Source organism: Mandrillus leucophaeus, unplaced genomic scaffold (assembly GCF_000951045.1).
Source record: "Mandrillus leucophaeus isolate KB7577 unplaced genomic scaffold, Mleu.le_1.0 Scaffold243, whole genome shotgun sequence".
NCBI classification, from domain to species: domain Eukaryota; kingdom Metazoa; phylum Chordata; class Mammalia; order Primates; family Cercopithecidae; genus Mandrillus; species Mandrillus leucophaeus.
The window spans coordinates 448525-470594 of NW_012102510.1; the positions used below are offsets into that span (position 1 = coordinate 448525).

General features: G+C 45.8%; 1 protein-coding gene across 2 annotated transcripts in view; it reads right to left on the reverse strand.

Annotated features, from left to right (window-relative positions):
- Positions 1–22070, reverse strand: part of LOC105541665 (chromosome unknown open reading frame, human CXorf36) — a 61471-nt gene that overhangs the window by 16323 nt on the left and 23078 nt on the right. Inside the window, exon 3 of one of the 2 annotated variants that reach the window (XM_011982810.1) lies at positions 794–967. In XM_011982810.1, the coding sequence (XP_011838200.1) occupies positions 794–967 (174 nt within the window). Of the gene's footprint in view, positions 1–793; positions 968–4103; positions 6041–22070 lie in introns of those variants that run through there. The other variant, XM_011982811.1, reaches the window with a different exon arrangement.

The window sequence follows — 22070 nt, forward strand, 5'->3', positions numbered from 1 at the left end:
CTCCTCTCCCGCCTTCCTTCCTCTTCCTTTTCTTAGTCCTCTTCTTCCTCCTTCTCCTCCTCTCCTTCCTCTTCTTCTCTCTTTCTCTCTCTACTCCCTTTCCTTTTCCACCTCCTTTCCCCCACTTTCTAGTTCCCTTTGTGTCCATTATGTGACCCCTGTGTCCTAACCCTTGAGGTCCGGGGTCAGTCGGAGTGATTGGGCTCCACATATTTTATGGGTGTTTGTTTCCATGTTAAGTGTCTGTCTCTACCACTGGACTGGAAGCTGCATGAAGGCAGGAGACACCATACTTGTCTGGTTGACCAGTGTATCTCCAGGTCCTTAATGCATCTTCATTTATTTGACCATTCCCCTGTGTATGGACATGTAGGAGTTACTTCCTTTTTTTCCCCCCCTCCTTTCCAAGCATAGCTGCAAGGTACATCTCTGGGTGGGTCATTCCTTGGCTATTTCTCCACTTCCTGAGCTTGATCCCATCTGATTGATCTTTGAGGCACAGGTCAAAGTTGGCCTCCTTCACAAAGCCCTTCATGGCTGCTCAGGCAGTGAAGGTGGCTACTGTTCCCTCCTATCCCCATCCCCCTCCCAGCTCTGGGCTCCCACACCTGTTTCCTCTACAGCAGCCACAGCACTTTCACACTGCAGAAGCCAACACATGCCAGAAAGGACCTAACACGGGCTAGTGGCCCCAAGACATGCAGTAAAAGGAGGGAGAGAGCTCAATCCAGGGCGGTTTCTGCAAGTCCAAGATTGATCCCCAACCTAGAGGGCTTGCCAGGTCCTTGCGTACCTGTAGGAGGATGGGGTGTGAGTTGACAGCCAGCGTGTAGAGCAGGCGCAGCTTGTCGCGGTCGGTGAAATGGTCCATGAAAATGCTGCCAGCGTCGGCCACCTCTGCATAGCGCCTGACCACGCGATCCAGGAGTCGCTGTGAAGGGCAGCGCAGGAGCGGACTGGCCAGGCCCTACGCGCAAGTGGGAGAGAGGTGGGAGAAGACAGAGGGATGCTAAGCTCTTGTTGGGGATTAGCAGGAGGGGGAATGGGCAGACCCTGTGTTGGGGGTGAGGGAGACCTTGAGGTTGGGGGGCCAGGTGAGGCGTGGGGGAACGACCTACAGGAGTGGGAGTTGCGGGGTGGGAGGTGTTGGGTAGCCCCGCCCAGGGGGAAGAGGGGGCAGATCCCTGTGGCTGGGGAGAGGGGCCAGAGCACTTCTGCGGGGGCGGGATGGGAGGCCTCCTCCCCCACCACAGGCTACACTGGAGTGGGGCACAGAGACCCAGGGAACAGAGAAGGGAATGCGCTCTCTTGGGCAGCATGGCAGGAGGGCACTCGGCAGGCCGAGGACAGGGCGGAGGAGAGGAAGAATGGGAGAGCCGGTGGACCCCACCTTTTCCCAGCCCTCAGCTGGCCATCTGAGTTTTGTATTGCCTGTGTCTCTACCCACCATTGCACCCCCACCCTGCCCTTGGAAAGAAGGCTGATCCCAGGTTGAATTCATTCCCTGCCATGGGCTCGTTCGATTCCTTCTGCCATTTGACTTTGATATCACAACTATGAGGCTGCACTTGAGCATCTTTATATGCACCACTGTGTTCTTGGGATAAGACTTGGAGATACGAACCTAGGCTTTTTTTTTCATGAATGTTTCCAGTAGTTCTTTACAGACTAATACAGATGCCACTAACACCGTGCGGGTGTGGTAGTTTGGATCTGTGTCCCTGCCCAAATCTCATGTGGAATTGTAATCCCCAATGTTGGAGGAGGGGCCTGGTGGAAGGTGATTGGATCATGGGAGCAGATTTCCCCCTTATTGTTCTTATGATAAGGAGTGAGTTTTCATCCTTCCTCTTCGCCTTCTGCCATGATTGTAAGTTTCCTGAGGCCTCCCCAGCCATGCTTCCTGTACAGACTGAAGAACTGTGAGCCAATTAAACCTCTTTGCTTTATAAATTACCCAGTCTCAGGTAGTTCTTTTTGTTCTTTTTTTCTTTTTTTTTGAGACAAAGTTTCACTCTTGTCACCCAGGCTGGAGTGTAATGGTGCAATCTCAGCTCACTGCAACCTCCAGCTCCCAGGTTCAAGCCATTCTCTTGCCTCAGCCTCCCAAGTAGCTGGGATTACAGGCATGCACCACCACACCTGGCTAATTTTTTTGTATTTGTAGTAGAGATTGGGTTTCACCATGTTGGCCAGGCTGGTTTCAAACTCCTGATCTCAGGTGAACCACCCACCTCAGCCTCCCAAAGTACTGGGACTACAGGCATGAGCCATGGTGCCTGGCCTCAGGTAGTTCTTTACAGCAGTGTGAGAATAGACTAATACAGACGCTAGAAGATTTCTTGAAAGATAGCGAGTTTAAGCTGAAGCCTGAACCTGAGGGTGGAAGAGTATTTCATGCAGAGGGAACAGTATATGCAAAAATGTTGAGAGGAGAGAGAATGTGCTAGAAGCTACAGGTGGTTAGGGCTTTTTGAAGCTGGAGTATCACTAGTGAGAGTGAACAGAGAGGAATCCCAAAATGGAAGACAGATGAAGTCATTTTAAGGAATTTTGATTTTATCTTGAAGGGATAGGGGACCACTGAAGCCTTTAAGCAGATACACATTTTATGCTCAGCTATACATTTTAGGAAAGCGATTCTGGGTTGTTATGTGGACAATAGATTCAGAGGAGTGTGGCCAATACTGCTAGTTATTGGCCCCTGCATTTTAGCTAGGCATATGGCCACACCAAATAAAGATTTCATTCCCAGCTTCCTTTGCAGCTAGGTGTGATAATGTGACTAGGTACCAGTCAATGAGATATAAGTAAAAATTTCTGAGAAGAGTCCTTAAAGGGAGAGGATGTAGCTTTCTTCACTCTTTTCTTCCTGGCTGGAATGTGGAAGTGATGGGTGGTGCTCAGGCAGCCATCTTGGATCAGGGCACACTAAGGGCTGTGAAGCAGCAGAATAAAAGTAGCCTGGATCCCTGACAATCATGGAGCCACTGTATTGGCCTTGGACAGCTATGTATCAGTTTCTTTTATGTTTTTTAAAAAGTGTATTTTGGCCAGGCATGGTAGCTCATGCCTGTAATCCCAGCACTTTAGGAGGTCGAGGTAGGCAGATCCCTTGACTCCAGGCATTTGAGACCAGCCTGGGTGACATGGTGAAAGCCTGCCTCTACAAAAAAATACAAAAACTAGCCAGATGTGGTGGTGCATGCCTGTAGACCCAGCTACTTAGGAGGCTGAGGTAGGAGGATCACTTGAGAACAGAAGGTGGAGGTTGCAGTGAGCCATGATTGTGCCACTGCACAGCCTGGGCAACAGAGTGAGACCCTGTTGCAATGAATAAAAGTGTATTTTGATCTTGTTTAAGCCACTGTTACTTGGATTTGTTGTTACATGCAACTGAACTTAATCCTAAATATCACAGGAGGAAATAATGGAGGCAGGAAGGTCAGTTAGGAAGATGCAATGATTGAGGTGTGAGATGAGAGAATGCAAAGACTTGAAGATATTTGTTGGTAGCAGAATATACTAGTCTTAGTGATAAGCTGAATGGTTGGGGGCTGTTGGTGAGAAGAAAGGAGGTGTCAGAGATAGTACTCAACGTGAGGGTGGATAACAAGAATATTGTTTGCTGAGGTGATTTTAAAACATGTTTGCAAACTCTTTGTCACTTCTCTCATCAAGGGATAGAGTCTCATTTCCCTCCCCTGGAATATGGACTGCCTTTGGTGACTCACTTTTGGTGGATAGCACGGTGCAAGAGTGAAGATACAAAACACTGAGCCTAGGTCTTAAAAGGTGATGCAGCTTCTACTTGGTTCTCTCTTTGGCTGCTTGCTTTTGTACCTAGCCACCATGCTGTAAGGAAGCCCAGGTCACATGGAGAGCCATACGTGGAGATGAAAACCAAGGTCTCCCACTCATTGCAGCAGGGCTGCTAACTGCCAGCCAGCCCCAACTTGCCAGCCATGTGATTGAGCCATCTTGGAAGTGGAACCTCTATGCCCTATAGAACCACCCCAGCTGATGCCACGTGGAGCTTGGTGAGCCTTTCCCACCAAGCCCTGCTCAAGTTGCATATTCATGAGCAAAATAAATGATTGCTGTTTTAAGCCACTATGTGTTGAAATGGTTTAATACACAACAATAGATACCTGATGTATTTGCTGAGAAGGTTCTGAACCACCTCTTAAATACAGCAGGAACAGGCTTAAGAGACCATTTGTACTACCCCTTCCCTTTATGATGCAGGCAGCTCCTCCCCAAGGTCCCACTTACAGAGTGAGACCTTTGTCTACTTCTGTTTGGCATGTGCTGGCCATGTGCAAACCCACAATTATATTGGCCAATGGCAAGCAGAATTGGGAAACCAGCCATTTCCGATAAAATAAGGTTTCATTTCAAACCAGATACACCCATTTTGGGGATTACCAATTGCTTTGGAGTTTCTAAATCACTTCTCGCATCTGCATACATGGGCAACAGGGCTAACTTACCACCTCCCAGTGAAAAATAAAAAGATAACCAAACCTTGGACCTCTGTTGCCCCTCTCCCTCCCGTGCCTGGTTTCCTCATCCTTGCATTTCCTGTCTGGTGCTATCCCTTGGGAAGCCAGCCGACCAGTCAATGTCTCCATCGACTGGAATTTTGCTTGGCTATGTTGTTACTTGATAGGGGCCTTTGGTTCAGGGTGATACTGAGAGTGGCTGTCACAGTTCTCTACCACAATCCTTAACAGTCTGTAAGACGGTCGATAAAATTTAGCAGACATGTTGCTGTGATGGTTAATTTTGTGTCAACTTGGCTAGGCTGTATTCCCCAGTTATTCAATCGAATGCTAGTCTAGGTGTTGCTGTGAAGGCATTTCATAGATGTGATTAACACCTACAATCAGTTTACTTTAAGTAAAAGAGATTATCTAGATAATCTGGGCGGGCCTGATCCAATCATTCAAAGCCCTTAAGAGCAAAACGGATTTTTTTAAGGAACAAGGAATTCCATCTGCAAACTACAGCATCAGCTTCTGCCCAAAGGTTTACAGATTGCTAGTATACCATATGGATTTTGGACTTGCCAGTCCCTACAATCATGTAAATCAATTCTTTGAAATAAATCTGGACATGTATATGTATCTCCTACTGGTTCTGTTTCTCTGGTAGGACCCTGCCTGATAACACTAGCTAAAGGAAAAACACTTGTTCATTACAAAAACGGACAGCAACTAAGACTGAAATCTAAGTTTGCTTTCACCTTGGAAGCTTTTAGTGACATCTGAATAGAGGAGAAGTAACTTCCCCAAGGAGTCATTTGACCTGCGATTGGCTTTCATCCATACCCCGGAGTGTTTGCTCAAAACACATCACCAGCAATCAGCAGTGTCCTCATTTAAAGGGTTCTTACCAGAATGGAAACGTAAAAGATAAATAGTCTTGACAGATGATTTCATGACTGTGATGGAGGTACTTAAAAAGTAAAAGGGATATGCTTTTGTTTCCCTCTAGAAGCTAGAGATAAGACAGTTCATCCATCACTAGCGCAAGAACAGGTTTTCCTTCAGACCAGACCAAAATTTAGAAGTTATGTGGACCTTCGGTAATGTTGTCAGAATTGCCCTAGCTCCTTATCAGGTTCTGTCTCATGGGAAGACCTGTCCAGACTGAGAATCTCGCCAGAAATAGATGACAGTGGGATCACATCTGGATTGGGGTGTGCTGAGCAATGGCCCCATCTAGGGGACCACAGTGTGGTGGAAAGAGCTGGGGCTCTGGAGTAGCCATCAGAGAATATTGTGCAAAGGTAGCCTGTTGCTGGTGGGCCTGTGTGTAGGTGAATTCTGGAGGGTGGCATGGGAGCTGCATGTGAAGGCTTGATGCAGAAGCCTCTTTAGTGACTACTATTTGAAAATGTGGTTGATATAACACAGTTGGGAGAAGGCTAACACTTTCTGGAAGTTCTAAGTGCTGGGCCCTATGCCAGGCTTTTTCACTGGTGTTATCTCAGCACACACAGGAACTTTAGTTCTCTCTGGCCCTGGTGACAGTCCTGAAAATTTAAAATGATTGATTAAAAAAAGGCTTCAAAAGATTTGTGGAAAACGTGACATTAATTTTCGCAGCCCTGGCAGGTAAATGCAAATGGTAGACAGCGTTATCCAGTGATCTAGTAAAATACTCCCATGTTCCAGATGGCAATAAGGACCGGGAAGGAAGTGGCTTGTTAAAGATCATGCTCCTGGCTGGGTGTGGTGGCTCACATGGATGCAGCTGGGAACCATCATTCTCAGCAAACTAACATAAGAACAGAAAACCAAACACCACATGTTCTCACTCATAAGTGGGAGTTGAACAATGAGAACACATGGACACAGGGGAACATCACACATAGGGGCCTGTCAGGGGTTGGGGGGCTAGGGGAGGGATAACGTTAGGAGAAATACCGAATGCAGGTGACGGGTTGATGGGTGCAGCAAACCAACATGGCACATGTATATCTATGTAACAAACCTGCATGTTCTGCACATGTATCCCAGAACTTAAAGTATAATAATAATAGAAAAAAATTAAAAGTTAGCTGGGTGTAGTCCCAGCTACTCGGGAGACTGGGGCAAGAGGGTCACTGGAGCCCAGGAGTTCAAGACTGCAGTGAGCCATGGTCGCTCCAATGCTCCTTATTGGTGTCCAAGTTTGCTTTCATACCCAGATTCCAATAGGGTATTACATAGATTTAATGGGGAGAAAGATGGGGGGAAAAAGCCAGTGATTTCAGAATAGGGCAGTGTGTCCCAAACTTGGCTAGCAATCCCAGCCTTCAGAATGCTATAAACCTACAGATTCCTAGGTCCCCACCTAGAAATTCTGGAAAGGTAGGTCTCTTGGAGGCTTAGAACTCTGGATTTAGACAGATATCATGAGCTGTTCTTGTTACCAGCCAAGCCTAGGGAACAGAAGGGGAGCAAGGGAGATAAGAAACTGAGATGCAATTCAGCATTTCCATCTCAGGAGCTTTGGAAGAAGTCCCTGGGCAGACTTCTTTCTTTAGCTTAGACACAAATAAAAATGACTGTGCATTCTTGATGGTAAAGACAGCTGGTAATGGCTTCCCCATCACTCCTCAGATGGCTATCATCTGTCCCCAGAAAGGTCTGGCTGGTAAAAGCCCAAAGTTACCCTTTAAAAAGGGATGTGTGCACTGTAATAGGGGTGCTCCAGAAAACCACACAATCTTCAAAACCACCCGAATGAATCTCTCGGGAGGAAATCATAGCTGCTTGAAGGAGAGATGGGGTTGCCGACCCCTCACATCACACTGCAGAGCCTACTCCAAGGAAGGATTGAGTAGAAAGAGGAATCAGGAGTGCCAGGTGGCGGCTGGAAAGGCATGGACTGTCTAAGGGCCGTGTACTGACTCCAACTGGCCACTAGCCCCATGCTGCAACTTGGGGTGACAAGAACCAAAGGAGAGCTGGCATCCTAGACACCTCCATTTTTAGACGTCCTATATCGGGTCAGTGAAGATACTGTCACACTACCCATCGTGTGACAATACATAGCTATTTACCATGCTAAAATAGTCCATTCTAGCATGGTAAAAAGAACCAGAGACACTGTTGGAATTCTCTGCTGCTGCTTGTCCAGCTCTGTCTTTGGAATTTCAGCACAAACTTGGTTTACAAACCTCACAGAACATGCATGCAAAAGGCTTGGCCTGGTGAGAGGCACATCCTCTGCATTCAGTACATTAGTACCTATCATTGTCACCATCATGGTCATCAGCATCGACACTGTCACTGCCACGTGCTAGATGTGCCTTCCATACAGAGCCATGGTACTCTCCATGCCGTACGTACCCTTATAGCTGAAGCTTCCCCTTCTATGGCCACTGCTCAGGGCAGCAGGGCAAGGCCATCTTTGGTGGATAAGGGGTACCCGGTGTGAAAGGCTCTGCTTAATGAGCTGTTGGTAAAGAGTTAAGCCAATTATTCTGATTCCCTTTTGGGATTTTGATTTGGGATCTATCTGAGAAAGAGAGGATGGGGCAGTGCTATGGAAAGAAGCAGAGATGCCATGAGTGAGGGTGATTGGAGGCCCCCATGAAACAGTGACCGAAGCACCAGATGCATGGTCGCTGGATGCCAGGGCTGCCTCGGGTCTTAAAAGCTTCTGTGGGCTCGTGGAGTCTTTTTGTCTCCAGGAGAGCCAGGCAGGCCGCCAACCCAGAGAAATGGGCTTTTATTGAGGCATGAGGGAAGGGCAGCGGGTTAGGATTGGAAGTCCTGGGCCTACTGAGACTCAATTCCTGCCTCTGTAAGTGGAGGGATGACAGTGTCTTTTCTCAAACCTCATGGGAATGGCATGGAAGATAATGTGCGTGAACCTCGTTAAAGCATTCACCATCCTGTGCCCCTGTATAGCCGTATTATCCTGAAGCCCATCTTCCATCCTAATTGTGCAACTTGCTTCTGCCTGATTTTTGGCAGTTTCCAAAAGCAAATGTTTCTCAAAAGACAAAGATTCACCACTACTGAACATATTTGAATATTTGCTCAGATAGAAATAAGTGTGTGAAAAAAAGAACATGAACTCCTCTCAGAAAGAAAATCTAAGACCAGAAATGTGGCTTTTCCCAGATTAAAAGTCAGCTTGTCTCAGTAAGAAGGTTTTCCTTGCCAGCTAGATTTGGAAGGCTGAGGGAAATCTTGAACAAATGAATTTTTACTTTGAGTGGACTTACTGTTCTCAAGCTCACCCAGGGAGAAGAAGAGAACGTGCTAACGCTAATAAACCTATGAGTTTCCTTTCTGGTTACACACCCGAACACCATTCACATGATTTAGTTGTTAAATATGCATGTGAAATGGGACTTAGGTTAATCATGCGTCATAAGTTAATCAATGCTCTATAATTAAAACAATGTTGATTCAATAACTGTCTCAGCTGTGGATAATTAAACCAAAAGTTACTGAACATTTCTCCAAGCTGTATTGTATTCAAAATAATGAAAACTCTTTTTTGGTTTGTGTCATTAAGAGAAGCATCTTGGCTGGGTGCAGTGGCTCATGCCTATATTCCCAGCACTTTGGGAGGCTGAGGTGGGAGGATTGCCTGAGCCCGAGAGTTCCAAACCAGTCTGGGCAACATAGGGAGACCCTGTCTCCACAAAAAAATGAAAAATTAGTTGGGCATGGTGGTGCCACACCTGTAGTCCCAGCTACTTGGGAGGCTGAGGTGAGAGGATCGCTTGAGCCTGGGAGGTTGAGGCTGCACTGAGCTGTGATTATACCATGCATGGCACTCCAGCCTGGACAACAAAACAAGACTGTCTCAAAAAATAAAAATAAAAAAAAATAAGAAGGCAAACATTTCACGATTCTTTTCCTACTACAGTAGATGAATTTTTTTTTCTTTTATTAAAGGTCTTTCTGATTATTTTCCACTGAAACCCAGACATAGCACAAAGCTTTTTGGTGTGTTAACTTTGGATTCTATAAGTGTCTGGCCGCCAGAGTGATTCTTTTTTTTCTTTTTAGATGGAGTCTTTTTGTTTTACACCCAGGCTGGAGTGCAGTGGCGTGATCTTGGTTCACTGCAACCGCAACCTCTGCCTCCCGGGTTCAAGCGATTTTCCTGCCTCAGTCGCCTGACTAGCTAGGATTACAGGCGTGTGCCACCACGCCTGGCTAATTTTTGTGTTTTTAGTAGAGTCAGGGTTTTGCCAGTTTGGCCAGGCTGATCTTGAACTCCTGACCTCAGGTGATCCGCCTGCCTTGGCCTCCCAAACTGCTGGGATTACAGGCGTGAGCCACTGCGCCCGTCCCAGAGTGATTATTTTTGAGAAACCACTTGGGTGATTTAAAAAGTAGACACCTCATAACTCTCAGTCATGTTTATAGGCAAAGCTTACCCTCTTAGCTCACTGTCCCAGGTACTGAAGGAGGGGGGAAAATCTGTTAAGTAGATAGCTCCCAAATCGTTTCAATTTTGCTTTGAAATCCCTAAGATATGGCAGGTTTACGATAGGTCCCTTGTTCCTTTTAGAAGTTTCTCTCTGTTACCGTTGGCCTAGGCTGATCAGTTCAGATTCCCTGACTCTCAGTCACTAAAGGGAGAAAGTCAGATGCAAAGGGTAGAAGCAGAGACAGGAAGGAGCCAAGAGTGGGCATAGAATTTGGAGTTTTCTTTGGATCATCTCAGAATGAATAACATATCCAGGAGGGTTGAATAGATGTTAAAATCACATAAAACAGAGTTGGTGGGGCGGGGTCAGGGATATGAAATGTTTCCCTTGCAGCAGAAAGCCTGTCTTATAGGCCTACAGTTTCTATGGAAGACCGGGTCTCCTAACTCCGGGTGACAGCCTTTCCTTGGGCAGAGCTTCTTTTTGTTTAGATTTTTGGTATTCTGCAGAGGTTCTGGGTTGAGCCCTGATGGAATGTTCTCCCAGGAGCAGAAGGCTTGAGAGAAGTTCTGTTTCATTCCCTGGGGAGAGTCTCCAGGAGAGGAGTCCCAAATGTGGCTTTATCCACTCTCCTGTCTCCCAGCGCCTCCTGGCATGTCTTCTCCCTGTCTCCTCTCTTCAGGCCAACAGTCTGCGTCCCTTCATTCCATCTTGTATTCCTATCGGCCTGTGGAGGGGTCTCTGCTGGATGGATGGACAGCCTTCACCCCAAACTTCAAAGGTGAAAAATTAGGTTCAACATCCCCTTTGGGAGGCAGTACAATCAAGTAGTTACAACTATGTCATTGAAAGTCAAGCTGCCTGGGTTCAAATCCCAGCTCTGTCACTTAACAATTGCATGACCTGAGGCAGGTTCTTTAATTTAGCTATGCCTCAGTTTCCTCACCTATAACTGACAGATAATAATTAAGGGGACCCATAGGACTCATGTTCTGAGCCAGGATATTTTTGAGAGTGAATGGGGGTGGTTTTAAGAATTAAATCAGGACAGCAGGCATCCTGTGGGACTGTCTCAGGCAAACCTAAATTGATGGTTATCCTCATAATTACGGTACCCATCTCATGAGGGCGTTGAGAGGGTCAAGGTTGTGAGAACAGTGTCTGGTACATGGGAAGGGCTCTAGAAGCATTTTCTGTTATCATCTGTCCCAAACGCAACACCCTTTTCTAATTTTTCCATTTCTGTAAGTGACTCCACCATTCTCCCAGTCTCCTGGGTTAGAATACCTGAAGCTATTTTTGACTTCCTTATCTTATTGGCTGATCTCTTGGATCTTTGGCTCCCCATATCAGTTTGCAGTGTCATCATTGTGACCTGTAACATATGCATTGTGTCATGTCCACTTGTGACCTTAGTCACCTCTCCTCCAGCTGGCCCAGGCTGGTTCCTTCCCTTCCTGAGCCCCTGTTCCCTCATCTCTCAGGTGGGGATGATGGTATTTGCCACCAAGGACACCCCCATTGCCAGGCTCTGGCATGGCCTCTGGACATCACAGACACTGTTACTTCCTTCCTGAATTCGCGATAAATATGTCACTGTGCTTTACAGACTGTGGAGTGCTTTGTAAACACAAAAGGTACTGTGGAGGGCCAAACAAACAACATTCACATTGTGACAATAACTGACACAGGACAGTCTTGAAATGTGGGGAAAATATTTGGGAAACACTAGTCAGGAAATCATTTCAGGCAGAAGGATTGGGGGGGGGGTGTTATCAACTTCTCAGCCATTTGAAGAGGCCAAATGGACACAAAGCGTTAATCAGACTGGACATCAAGACAGGATAACCCAAGGGTCAGAAGTTGGCCTTGGGAGGCCGGGCGTGGTGGCTCACGTCTGTAATCCCAGCACTTTGGGAGGCTGAGGCGGGCAGATCACTTGAGGTCAGGAGTTCGAAACCAACCTGGCCAACATGGCGAAACCCTGTCTCTACTAAAAATGCAAAAATCAGCCGGGCGTGGTGGTGAGCGCCTGTAATCCTAGCTACTCAGGAGGCTGAGGCAGGAGAATCACTTGAACCTGGGAGACAGAGGTCACAGTGAGCTAAGATTGCGCCATTGCACTCCAGCCTGGGTGACAGAGCAAGACTTCGTCTCAAAAAAAAAAAAAAAAAAAAACAAAGTGTTGACCTTGGCATCCAGAAAGAGGATGCCCCAGTCCATGACCTCCAGCACTGTGGCCCAGGGACAGGTGGCCAGGCCGTCCCTGGCCGACTCCCGTCTTAGATCAGCACCCACCCACCAGCCTTCTGACTACTCGGAAGCTTGCCTTCGTGCAGAGAGAAGTGCATTCCACTGTATGGGAGAGACACTTTGTAAATACCATTTCAATTGCTGGTTCTGTGACTTGGCCAGTGTGAATTGGTTTCTTTTAGGGTGTGCTGGGAAGACCACCAAATGTGAGCTCTAGGAGAGCAGGGACTTTGTCTGTCTTGCTCACCTCTGTGTCCCTAGCACCTTGTAGAAAGTTCATACTTAATACAGTGTTGTTAAATCAGAGGAGGAATGATTGAAACCCCAACTCTGGACTGTGGTGAATTTACCAGGGTAAATGCCAGCCTGAGACACCCTTTGGGAGCCAACAGAAAGGGTGGCTTTTCTGGAGACACACCCATGTGTTACTGCAGCGTACAGCCTTTGAAATGATGACAATGAAAACCAGTTGCTAACATTATTGCATGCTTGCCTGCTCTGTTTTCAGGCCTGGTGCTCTGTGCCTTGCATGTGGTGCTTTGGTTAGTTCTCACACTTCCACGAGGGCAGGCACTGTGCTCGCCTGCAATGAGAATTCTGTGTGCCTGGAAGCTGAGCAACACATCCAGGGCTTTGTACATGGGGGTGGAGCCAGGATTTGAACCCACGTCTGCCTGAGTCCCAGCCCAGGTCATACTGTCTTCTGGGGCATTGAACCTGCAGGCTCCTTGTTGGGTCTTCTCTCTCTGGCACTGTCAGGTGGTCTGTGCCTCCAGCGCAGGCAGCGGATCTCATGTGCTGTCATCTTTCCAGGAACCCTGGGCATCATCCGGCCTATGGCAGGTGTCACGAATCTTGGATGTGCCCTCCCTTTCCCTCTTTCTCCAGTAGCCTGTGTGAGCGTGGCCCTGCCCTACTTTTGCCATGAAGGTTCGGCACCATTTTCCTGACCCCGCTCTGAACCCTTGCCAGTCCCTGCGTACCATGTTTAGACCCATTTCTGAAAAGATCCACTGTCTTCAAGTCATTTTTCTTTAGAAATGGAAATTCTCAGACCCTGCCCCAGACCTGCTGAATTAGAATCTCTAGGGCGAGTGTGCCAACAACCCTTTCTGGGGACTCTGGTGCCTGCTCAAGTTTGAGAACCACTGTCCTATAGAATGAAGTTTAGCTCCCCACCCCCAGCCCTTGCCCGACCCACCGCTCTCTGACACTCTAATGGAGGGCCATGACACTTGCTCTTCCCACAGTCACGCCTTATTCTCACTTCCACGTCTTTGCCTGTGGAAGATCCGTCATGGACATTTTCCCTGTCCCATCCTTCCTCTCCCAGTTTAGGCCACACCTCCTCCAGGCAGATTTCCTGGCCCTTCCAGCTCTCATTTTCTTCCTTCTTTTGCATTCTGTGCTACATAGGCCTCGTGCTATGCACGTCGGGTCTCTCCTTAGCTGTTCAGTGCACGGGAACTTTGAATAATCATACCTTGGTAATCATACCTCTGCCTCAGCAAATAGTAGTGGGTGGGTACCTAAGAGGTCCTTAGTAAGCAAATCTTGTCAACACACTGATTGGTGCGCTGCAGTGCACTTACTCGGGGTGTGTGCCCCAACCCACAATTCCTGAGAGACTGACTTAGGCAGCTGGTGGTTTGTCCAGGAACAGTACAAGAGGTAATGTTGGAGGAGCAGGGAGCATGACTAACAGAGAGATCCAGTCTGTTGAGAGATAATGGAGCAGACACCCAGAAGGCAGCAGAGATGAGAAGCAATGCAAGTCTGGAGCCAGACAGGAACTTACAATTTCTTTCTTACCAGGAGGGCTGGATGGATGTACTTCCGACAGAATAAACCCCTTTTTCACTTTAATTTCTGAGGAGGTTTCTGATCCTTGCAACTACTGATCCCTGATTAAGATACAAGCAAATGGTTGCTTTGAGGGACATGTGTTGTCTTGGTTGAGTAGGCGACCATCTTAGCTGAATACCACACAGTGTCATGCATGGTATCTATGTAGCAGTAGCCCTGGTCAAGGTTACTTCCCTTGCCCACCTGTGCCCCTTGCTGTCAAACCTTTGGCAGCCAGAGGCTCACTTAGTAGTGAGCGTGGCCTCCTCTTCCATTGGGTAGCCCACACCTTGGATGACTCCTCTGGTGGAGGTGGTAGCTAACTTTCCCTTCCTATTAAAGACTCTTTCTTTCCTCTCACCTCCCACTTTGTCCACCATCTTCTTCCATTCCAGGGCCTCTGGAAACTTGTCACTGAAGCATTTGTGGGTTGCTCAAAGATTTTCACTGTGGCAGATGAGATAATCATCCTGGCAGGCAATCGAGCTAATAGCCGGGGCGAGCAGGGCAGCTGAGGCAGAGTAAAACACATTATTTCATGGTCTGTCATTTCGATTCAGGTGTGCTAAAGCTCATCATAATTCTCCACTGGGCCATTTCTTTTTATACGGGCTGTTGGTTTTCTTTTTTCTTCTTCTTTCTTAAATCAAAATACAGGAAACCAAGTGCTTCTGACAACTCATTCGTGCATCCAAAGCTTGCAGAAATATCCATAGGAGCCCAGTGGCTTCTGCTGTGCAAAGGTCCTGTTGGCCCAGGAGGCTCATTCTGGGCCTGTTGGCCCAGGAGTCAGAATTCTGATTCTCAGGAAAACCCTCACACTTGCCTGAGAGCAGGCGCTGCCAGGCTTCTAGTTCCCCCCAGCCCTTCTGTTGAGATTGCATCACCTGTATGAGTCAGGGTTCAATCAGAGACAGGAGCACCAGGAGATTGTTTCAGTTTTATAGGGTTTTGACTTTATACAGTCATGGGAGCTGGCTAAGCAGTCTCTGTAGGGCTGCTGTCCTCCCATCTGATGTTGGAGCTTGAAGTCCACTGGGCAGACAGTTGGGAAGGGAAGATAGATGCAAAGTGGGGGAAGACCAAGGACAAGATTGAACCCATAGCGCAAGCTGGAGCCCATGAGGACTGACTGAAACCGTGTCAGTTCTTGTTGCCTTGACCTTGGTGGTGTGGTGGCCTGCAGAGGCTGGAGTCCTGTAGTATGGAGCTAAATCTGGCTCAGGAGTCGTTGAGACTAAAGAAGTGGACGGGGAAAGGTAGAGCAGCTGCAGGCCTGACCATGCTTTACACCAGCAAGGTGAGCCAGCAGGTAAGTGGCAATGTGTGTGAGTTATCAAAGAACCCCTGTTTCACTTCCACCCTCCAAGACTCCTGACAGAATCTATCTGTGGTCCACTCTAATTCGAAGCATAGAGGGAAAGGAATTCTGGGAAATGTAGTTCAACCTAGCCAAGTTGACACATTACAAAGCTGTCACATCACCTTTGGCTTTCTTTGCATATCCCGTGGTGACTTTCTTCAGCTAGACTTAGCTAGCTCACTGGAGCCTAACTGCCCTGAGTCTGTATTTGGGGTATGGAGGTTTACTGTCCTGCGAAAAGGCTGGAAAGAGGAGCAGGCTTGGGTAGGCAGCTTCTGGACCAGGTTTCGGGTGAGGAGCTCTCCAGTAGATGGACATAGTGCAGACAGAGCTCATGGAGGAGCCGGTGATGCATTCTCTGGGTACCTGAGAGAAGCTCCTGGAGCACTGAACTTCCTTCCTTCCTTCCTTTCTTTCTTTCTCTCTCTTTCTTTCTTTCTTTCTTTCTTTCTTTCTTTCTTTCTTTCTTTCTTTCTTTCTTTCTTTCTTTCTTTCTTTCTCTTTCTTTCTTTCTTTCTTTCTTTCTTTCTTTCTTTCTTTTTCTTTCTTTCTTTTTTTCTTTTTCTTTCTTTCTTTCTTTCTTTCTTTCTTTCTTTCTTTCTTTCTTTCTTTCCTTCTTTCTTTCTTTCTTTCTTTCTTCTTTCTTTCTTTCTTTCTTTCTTTCTTTCTTTCTTTCTTTCGCGGGATGCGGGTAGAGACAGGGTCTCATCATCTTGTCACATGGGCTGGAATGCAGTGGTGTGGGCTCAAGTGATCCTCTCCCTCAGCCTTCTCTAAGTAGCTGAGACTAAAGGTACATACTACCACACCCAGCTAAATTTTTGAATTTTTGTAGAGACAGAGTCTTGCTATGCTGCCCAGGTTGGTGTCAAACTCTTGAGCTCAAGCGATCCTCCCACCTTGGCCTCCCAAAGTGCTGGGATAACAGGTGTGAGCCACTGTGCCCAGTCTGAACCTCCTTTCTATCTCCCATCCCAACCCCTATTTCCCCCTCTTCACTGCTCTCATTCCTCTGCACCCTGGGTACCTTCACAAGGTACTGTCTACCAGGTCCTTTCTGTGGTAGAAGGAAGGGTCTGGGGAGAAAGAAAAGCAGGCACCTTCCTAGAGGCTGGGTGTGAGAAATTAGCCACAGAAGCACTAGAGAGAGAGGCCGCAAAGCCCGGAAGGGCCTGAGCTGAGAACAAAGTGCTGTCAGTTCCAACCCAGGTCTGTCACTAGGCTCAGTGGTCCTTTGGAAGTGCATTGCAGGGAGACACAAAAAGAATTTGGGGACTCTTCCCTCAACCCAAATACTGCTGCAACCATGCCTGTGTGTTAGGAAACTTGTAACAGCTCCCATCTGAGGTTGTTGCAAGTCATTTATTCAACAAAAGCTTATCAGTGCTCTGTTTTGTATAAGCTGTTGAGCCTTATATAAAGTAGGACCTACTGAGGTCACAAAGATAAATAAGAGAAGGCCCCTACACCCAAGGTACCCTCGTGGGGCAGAGTGACATATATACCACAAAGTTCAATACGGGGCAGAATATGACAAATGCTGTAAGAGATGTAAACAAGGTGCTATGGGAATACAGAAAAGAAAGCAGTAGGGAAATCCAGGTAGGCTTCACAGAAGAGGTGGTATGAGCACGGCCTTGAAGAATGAGTAGGATTTTGGCAGGTGGAGATCTAATGTCAATGCATTTTAACTGAAGAATCAGAATTGAGCAAAGGCAAGGAGCAGAGTTAAAGGCCATGTCTGGTCTATGGGACACAGACTTGGGTTTATCAGGGGAGAAGATCGGAAATGTATTTTGGGAGAAAACGGTGGGACTCTTGAATACCACATGTAGGAATTTAGATTTTATTTTATAATGTGCGTAATGTTGTAGGCAAAGATGATTGTTCATGAAGATGCCATGGGCACCCCCCAAAAAACTCTTTAGAGGGAGTTATATTCAGTTTGGCAATATGTATTCAAAGGTGTAAAACCTTTCTACCCCTTGACCCAGTGGTTCCACTACGGGGAAGTAGGGAAGCCACAAAGCATAGTATTTAAGGGTGTGACTTCTGCAGTCAGGAGACAGGCCTGTGTTCAAATCTCAATTCCAAAATTTACTAGCTGGGTGACCTTCGACAATGTATGTAAATCTCTCTAAGCCTCAGATTCCCCATCTGTAAAATGGGAACAAGAATATCTTAGAGGGTTTGAAGATTAACTGTGACAAATGTATGTGAAGCATGCCTGGCCCACAGAAAGTGCCAGGTACGTGGTAGTTTTTAAAAGGAAATTTGTCTCAAAGACCTAACATGAAATTCAGACAAAGACTTTGCAAAAGGATGTTCATCAAAGCATTATTTATGATAATAAAAATAAAAAATGTAAATAGTCAACAATAGTGAATAAAACTGTGGGCCATACATTTGAGGAAATGATGCTTGTGAAGAGTTTTAATGATATGGAGGTTATTATGAGATGTAATATTTAGCCATAGAAGAATATTCAGTATTACATATACAACTTACTTTTAACCATGTTAAATATGACTAGAAAAAAGACTAGAAGAAAAAACACCACTGTGTGAACAGTGGTTGCCTCTGTGGCAACCCAGTGGTGAGTTATATGTGATTTTTCCCCCTATTTTTTGTGTTCATATATATATATACACACACACACACACACATATACATGTATATACATACACACACATATATATGTATATATACTTTATACATTTTTACAATGAGTCTATATCACTTTAATAATAACAAATAAAAGTAAAAAATTGAAGAAAAGAAAGTTTTTGAACTGGAAAGGGAAAGATCCATTTTTTTGGGAGGGTAGCAGGTGGCCAGGTTAAGCATGTATTTGAGAAAGGGAAGGTGAGAAGCAAGGAGATGCGTCACATTGCTCTTTGAAGCTGGCCTGAAGTGGTGCTTTTCCACCTCACAATGAATGGGGTGATTCTGAGGCTGCTGTAGGGGAGGAGCACTTTGTTGGAAGAATTCTCTGTGCACAGCCGAGAGGTCTATGCAGAAGGAAGGGGGTCTGTAATGGGGACCTCTTGCAGGAAAATATGCTTAGACAATCTGATGGCCCCCTGAGCTGTGAGAGATTGAAGTATTAAGGTAAAACAGACAATAAAAAGGTGGGGGGCATACATTTTTCACCACTGGGCCATGGACAGGACCTCAGGGAGGCCAGAGAGATCAGATGCATCCGAGAACAATGAATGTCAAGAATGAAGTGAGCCTCGCGAGTTTCCACATGTTACTGTAGCCCTCCTGGTCCTATAGATAATTCTTTAGATCCAGAACACTGAGGGAAGGACTATAGTTTTAGGATGACAAGAAAGCATCAATCTCAAGAAGCTATAAGGTAGTTATATTTGCTTGTTAATTAGAGAGCCATTTATATTCTAGAGTCCCTTCCCCAACCCTAGCATACATAGTGTCCACTGTCTTGTCCCTAGAATTGGCAAGTGCCACAGGTAAATGGCTACCTGCTGAGTCTCAAAACATGATGGTGTGCAGAAAGTCTCCACCATAGTTAGCACATGTTGGGGCTCTAGATGCAGGGGAAGCCTTCTGAGAAGATTATTGGTGGGGAGACAGTTTTGATCCTAGAGAAACAATGTTGGAAGGGAAATCGGTATTTGCCCCTTGCCTTTCCTTTTGGTGTCTTACCTTGCCTTTGAAGCACAATCCTCAGAAGCACTTGGGTCGGCTTACTAGGCAACCCCCTGGAGAAATCACCCTTTGTCCTCCTGAGCAAGAGGCTCCCCATCAACTTCTTCTCCTGCCCTTTGTCAAAATACGTCAGTTGTCTCTTCTCCAAGTTAACTATGGAGAGATCAGTCTCTGAAGAATGCTAATGAATCATTGTGCCACCATCCCTTCTTGCCCAAATTGGGTAGACATTTCTGTATCAAGAGTCATATTCCATGAAGTATGAACTGTGGGACTGATATGGTTTGGATATCTGTCCCTCCAAATCTCATGTTGAAATGTGATCCCTACCAGGTGCAGTAATCCCAATATTTTGGGAAGCCTAGGTGGGAGGATTGCTTGATCTCAGGAGTTCGAGAAGAGCCTGGGCAACATGGTGAGATCCTGTCTCTACAAAAAAATACAAAAATTAGCCAGGCATGGTGGTGCACACCTGTAGTCCCAGCTACTTGGGAGGCTGAGGTGGGAGTATCTCTTGAGTCTAGGAGGTCGAAGGTGCAGTGAATTGTGATTGTGCCACTGCACTTCATCCTGGGTGACAGAGCAAGACTCTGTCTCAAAAAAAAAAAAAAAAAAGAAAAGAAAAGAAATGTGATTCCTCCTGTTGGAGGTGGGGCCTCATGGGAGGTGTTTGGGTCATGGAGGTGGATCCCTCATGAATAGATAAATTCACTCCCTCAGTGGTGAGTGAATTCTCACTCTATTAGTTCCCATGAGAGCTGGTTATTAAAAACAGCCTGGCACCTCCTCCCTCCCTCTCTCTTGCTCCTTCTCTCACCATGTGATCCCTGCTACTGCTTCCCCTTCCACTATGAGTGGAAGTTTCCTGAGGCCCCACCAGAAGCAGATGCTGGCACCATGCTTCTTGTACAGCTTGCAGAACTGTGAACCAAAATAAACCTCTTTTCTTTATAAAGTACCCAGCCTCAGGTATTCCTTGGTAGCAATGCAAGGTGGACTAATACAGGGGTTTTCTGCTTGTTAATGCCTAAGATAAGCCAGTAAAAATTCTTACTTGGGGAAAGACAAAAATTTCAGGGACTCTAAAATCAGAAGGTCTCCAGTGAAACTGTGTAGAGTTGGCTGTATCAGGAGTTAGCACAGGTATGGATCAAGGGTCACCTTTAAGTTGTGAATAGTGAATAGTAAATGATGTCATATCCATTCATTTATTCTTTTCTTTATTTCCCAAACATTTATGAAGTGTTTACTTTATGTCAGACATGTGTGAGAAAAGACACTGATAAAAGATCCAATTGCTGCCCTCAAGAAGCTGCCTATATGATTGGAGAGAAAACAGAAAGAAAGCCATCATGTACTCTATATAAAGCGCTTTTCTCATCTGCTGTAAGTATGTTATTTAAGTCAGATTCTCCTCTGGATCCCATGCCCAGCTGGGTCCTGGCCAAAGCAAGGAAGGCCTCAGTTCCCTTAGTATATGCTGGGCTGAAAACCACAGGAGTTCCTCACACATTCTTCAGCCTTGAAATAGTATCCAAAATGCCAAAGTGTTTTAGAATAAAGCTGGATTCTCAAAATTAAGAAAGATGGCTTTAATAGCTATATTTAGGATTTTGATATATGCATGCAGTAGCATTTTTTTTTTTTTCTTTTCTGGAGAGTAGATAATTCTGGGATTTTTGGTTCTGGCCATGACAAAATATACCTGGTATCAGACTTACCCTTCTGCTGTAAATAGTTCTAAAATCTCGGCAAAATATATAAAACAACTCTTTGCAGGTATTGAACCACAACTAACACAGCACAATGATCCTTATGAGAAAGGATACACACGAGGTGAGCCCCATATTCACACTATCTTTTTCCCTGAGAGCATTTTCCAAGCTGCAGTGTAGGTTTGTGCTAGGTAAAGGAAACAGAGATCAGCATTTGGGGCTGCCAAAATGGCTGGGATTTGGGAGACACAGTCCTGTAAAGGAGAAATTCACAGAGAAGGAGCCGCCGTAACTTTGTAAACATTTCCCTCAGGTCCTTGGCCAGCTCCTAAGCAGCATGTGAGTAGGGTAGGCCTCTAGAGACCTATCAGAGAACCACATTAGAAGAATGTATTGCTAAGCAGAGATTTCAGAGGCTGCACGGTGCTGGAGAGATGAAGGTTGAAGTTTGGCTAGACATCTTAGTGAATATCCTGGGCTTTCAACTGGACCTCAGAAAGTCCACATTCTAGTAGTAAGGATCACGCCTTATCAGCAGGGACCATGTCCTAGGAGTAAGGGCGAGACCAGGAAAGCTACACGAACAAAGTCTAAAATCCATTCTCAACAGAATTAAGGCAGTGGCTCTCAACTGGAAGAAATTTTTCTCCCCAGGGGATATTTTTGACCACACCTGGAAACATTTTTGGTTGTCACAACGGGGGGTTGTAACACTACTGACATCTAGTGGGTAGAGGCCAGGGATGCTGCTAAACATTCTATAAGGTATAAGCCAGCCTCTTTCCCCCAACAAAGAATGATCCAGCTCAAAGTGTCAATAGTCTTGAGATTGCAAAATCCTGGCTTTAAGTGATTTGAGAGCAATTTAATTGGCTACTAGAACAAAACTCAACAATTTTTAAAGGAAGATGACATAATTCAGAACCTTTATAAGGCATTACACTTAAAATTTGGCATACAATAAAAAATTACCCCATTAAAAATTACCCCCAAAATGTGAAGAAGGAATAACTAATAATCAAGAAAAAGGAAAACTATCAACACAGACAGAAGTGGAACCAGAGATAATTGAGATAATCCAGATATTAGAGTAGAAACGAGGAATTAAAAGTAAGTCTGGTTAAGATTTTAAGAAAATAGAGGAAAAGAGACCAAATGAATGAAAAAGGGAGAATTTCAAGATAGTTGGAATCTATAAAAAATTAAATAGACATTCTAGAAATGCAAAATGCAATATCTGAAATTAAGAACTTCTTTACTGGCTTTAACAGAAAATTGGGCACAGTAGAACATATTAGTGAGCTAAAACAAAGCAAAACAAAATAAATCA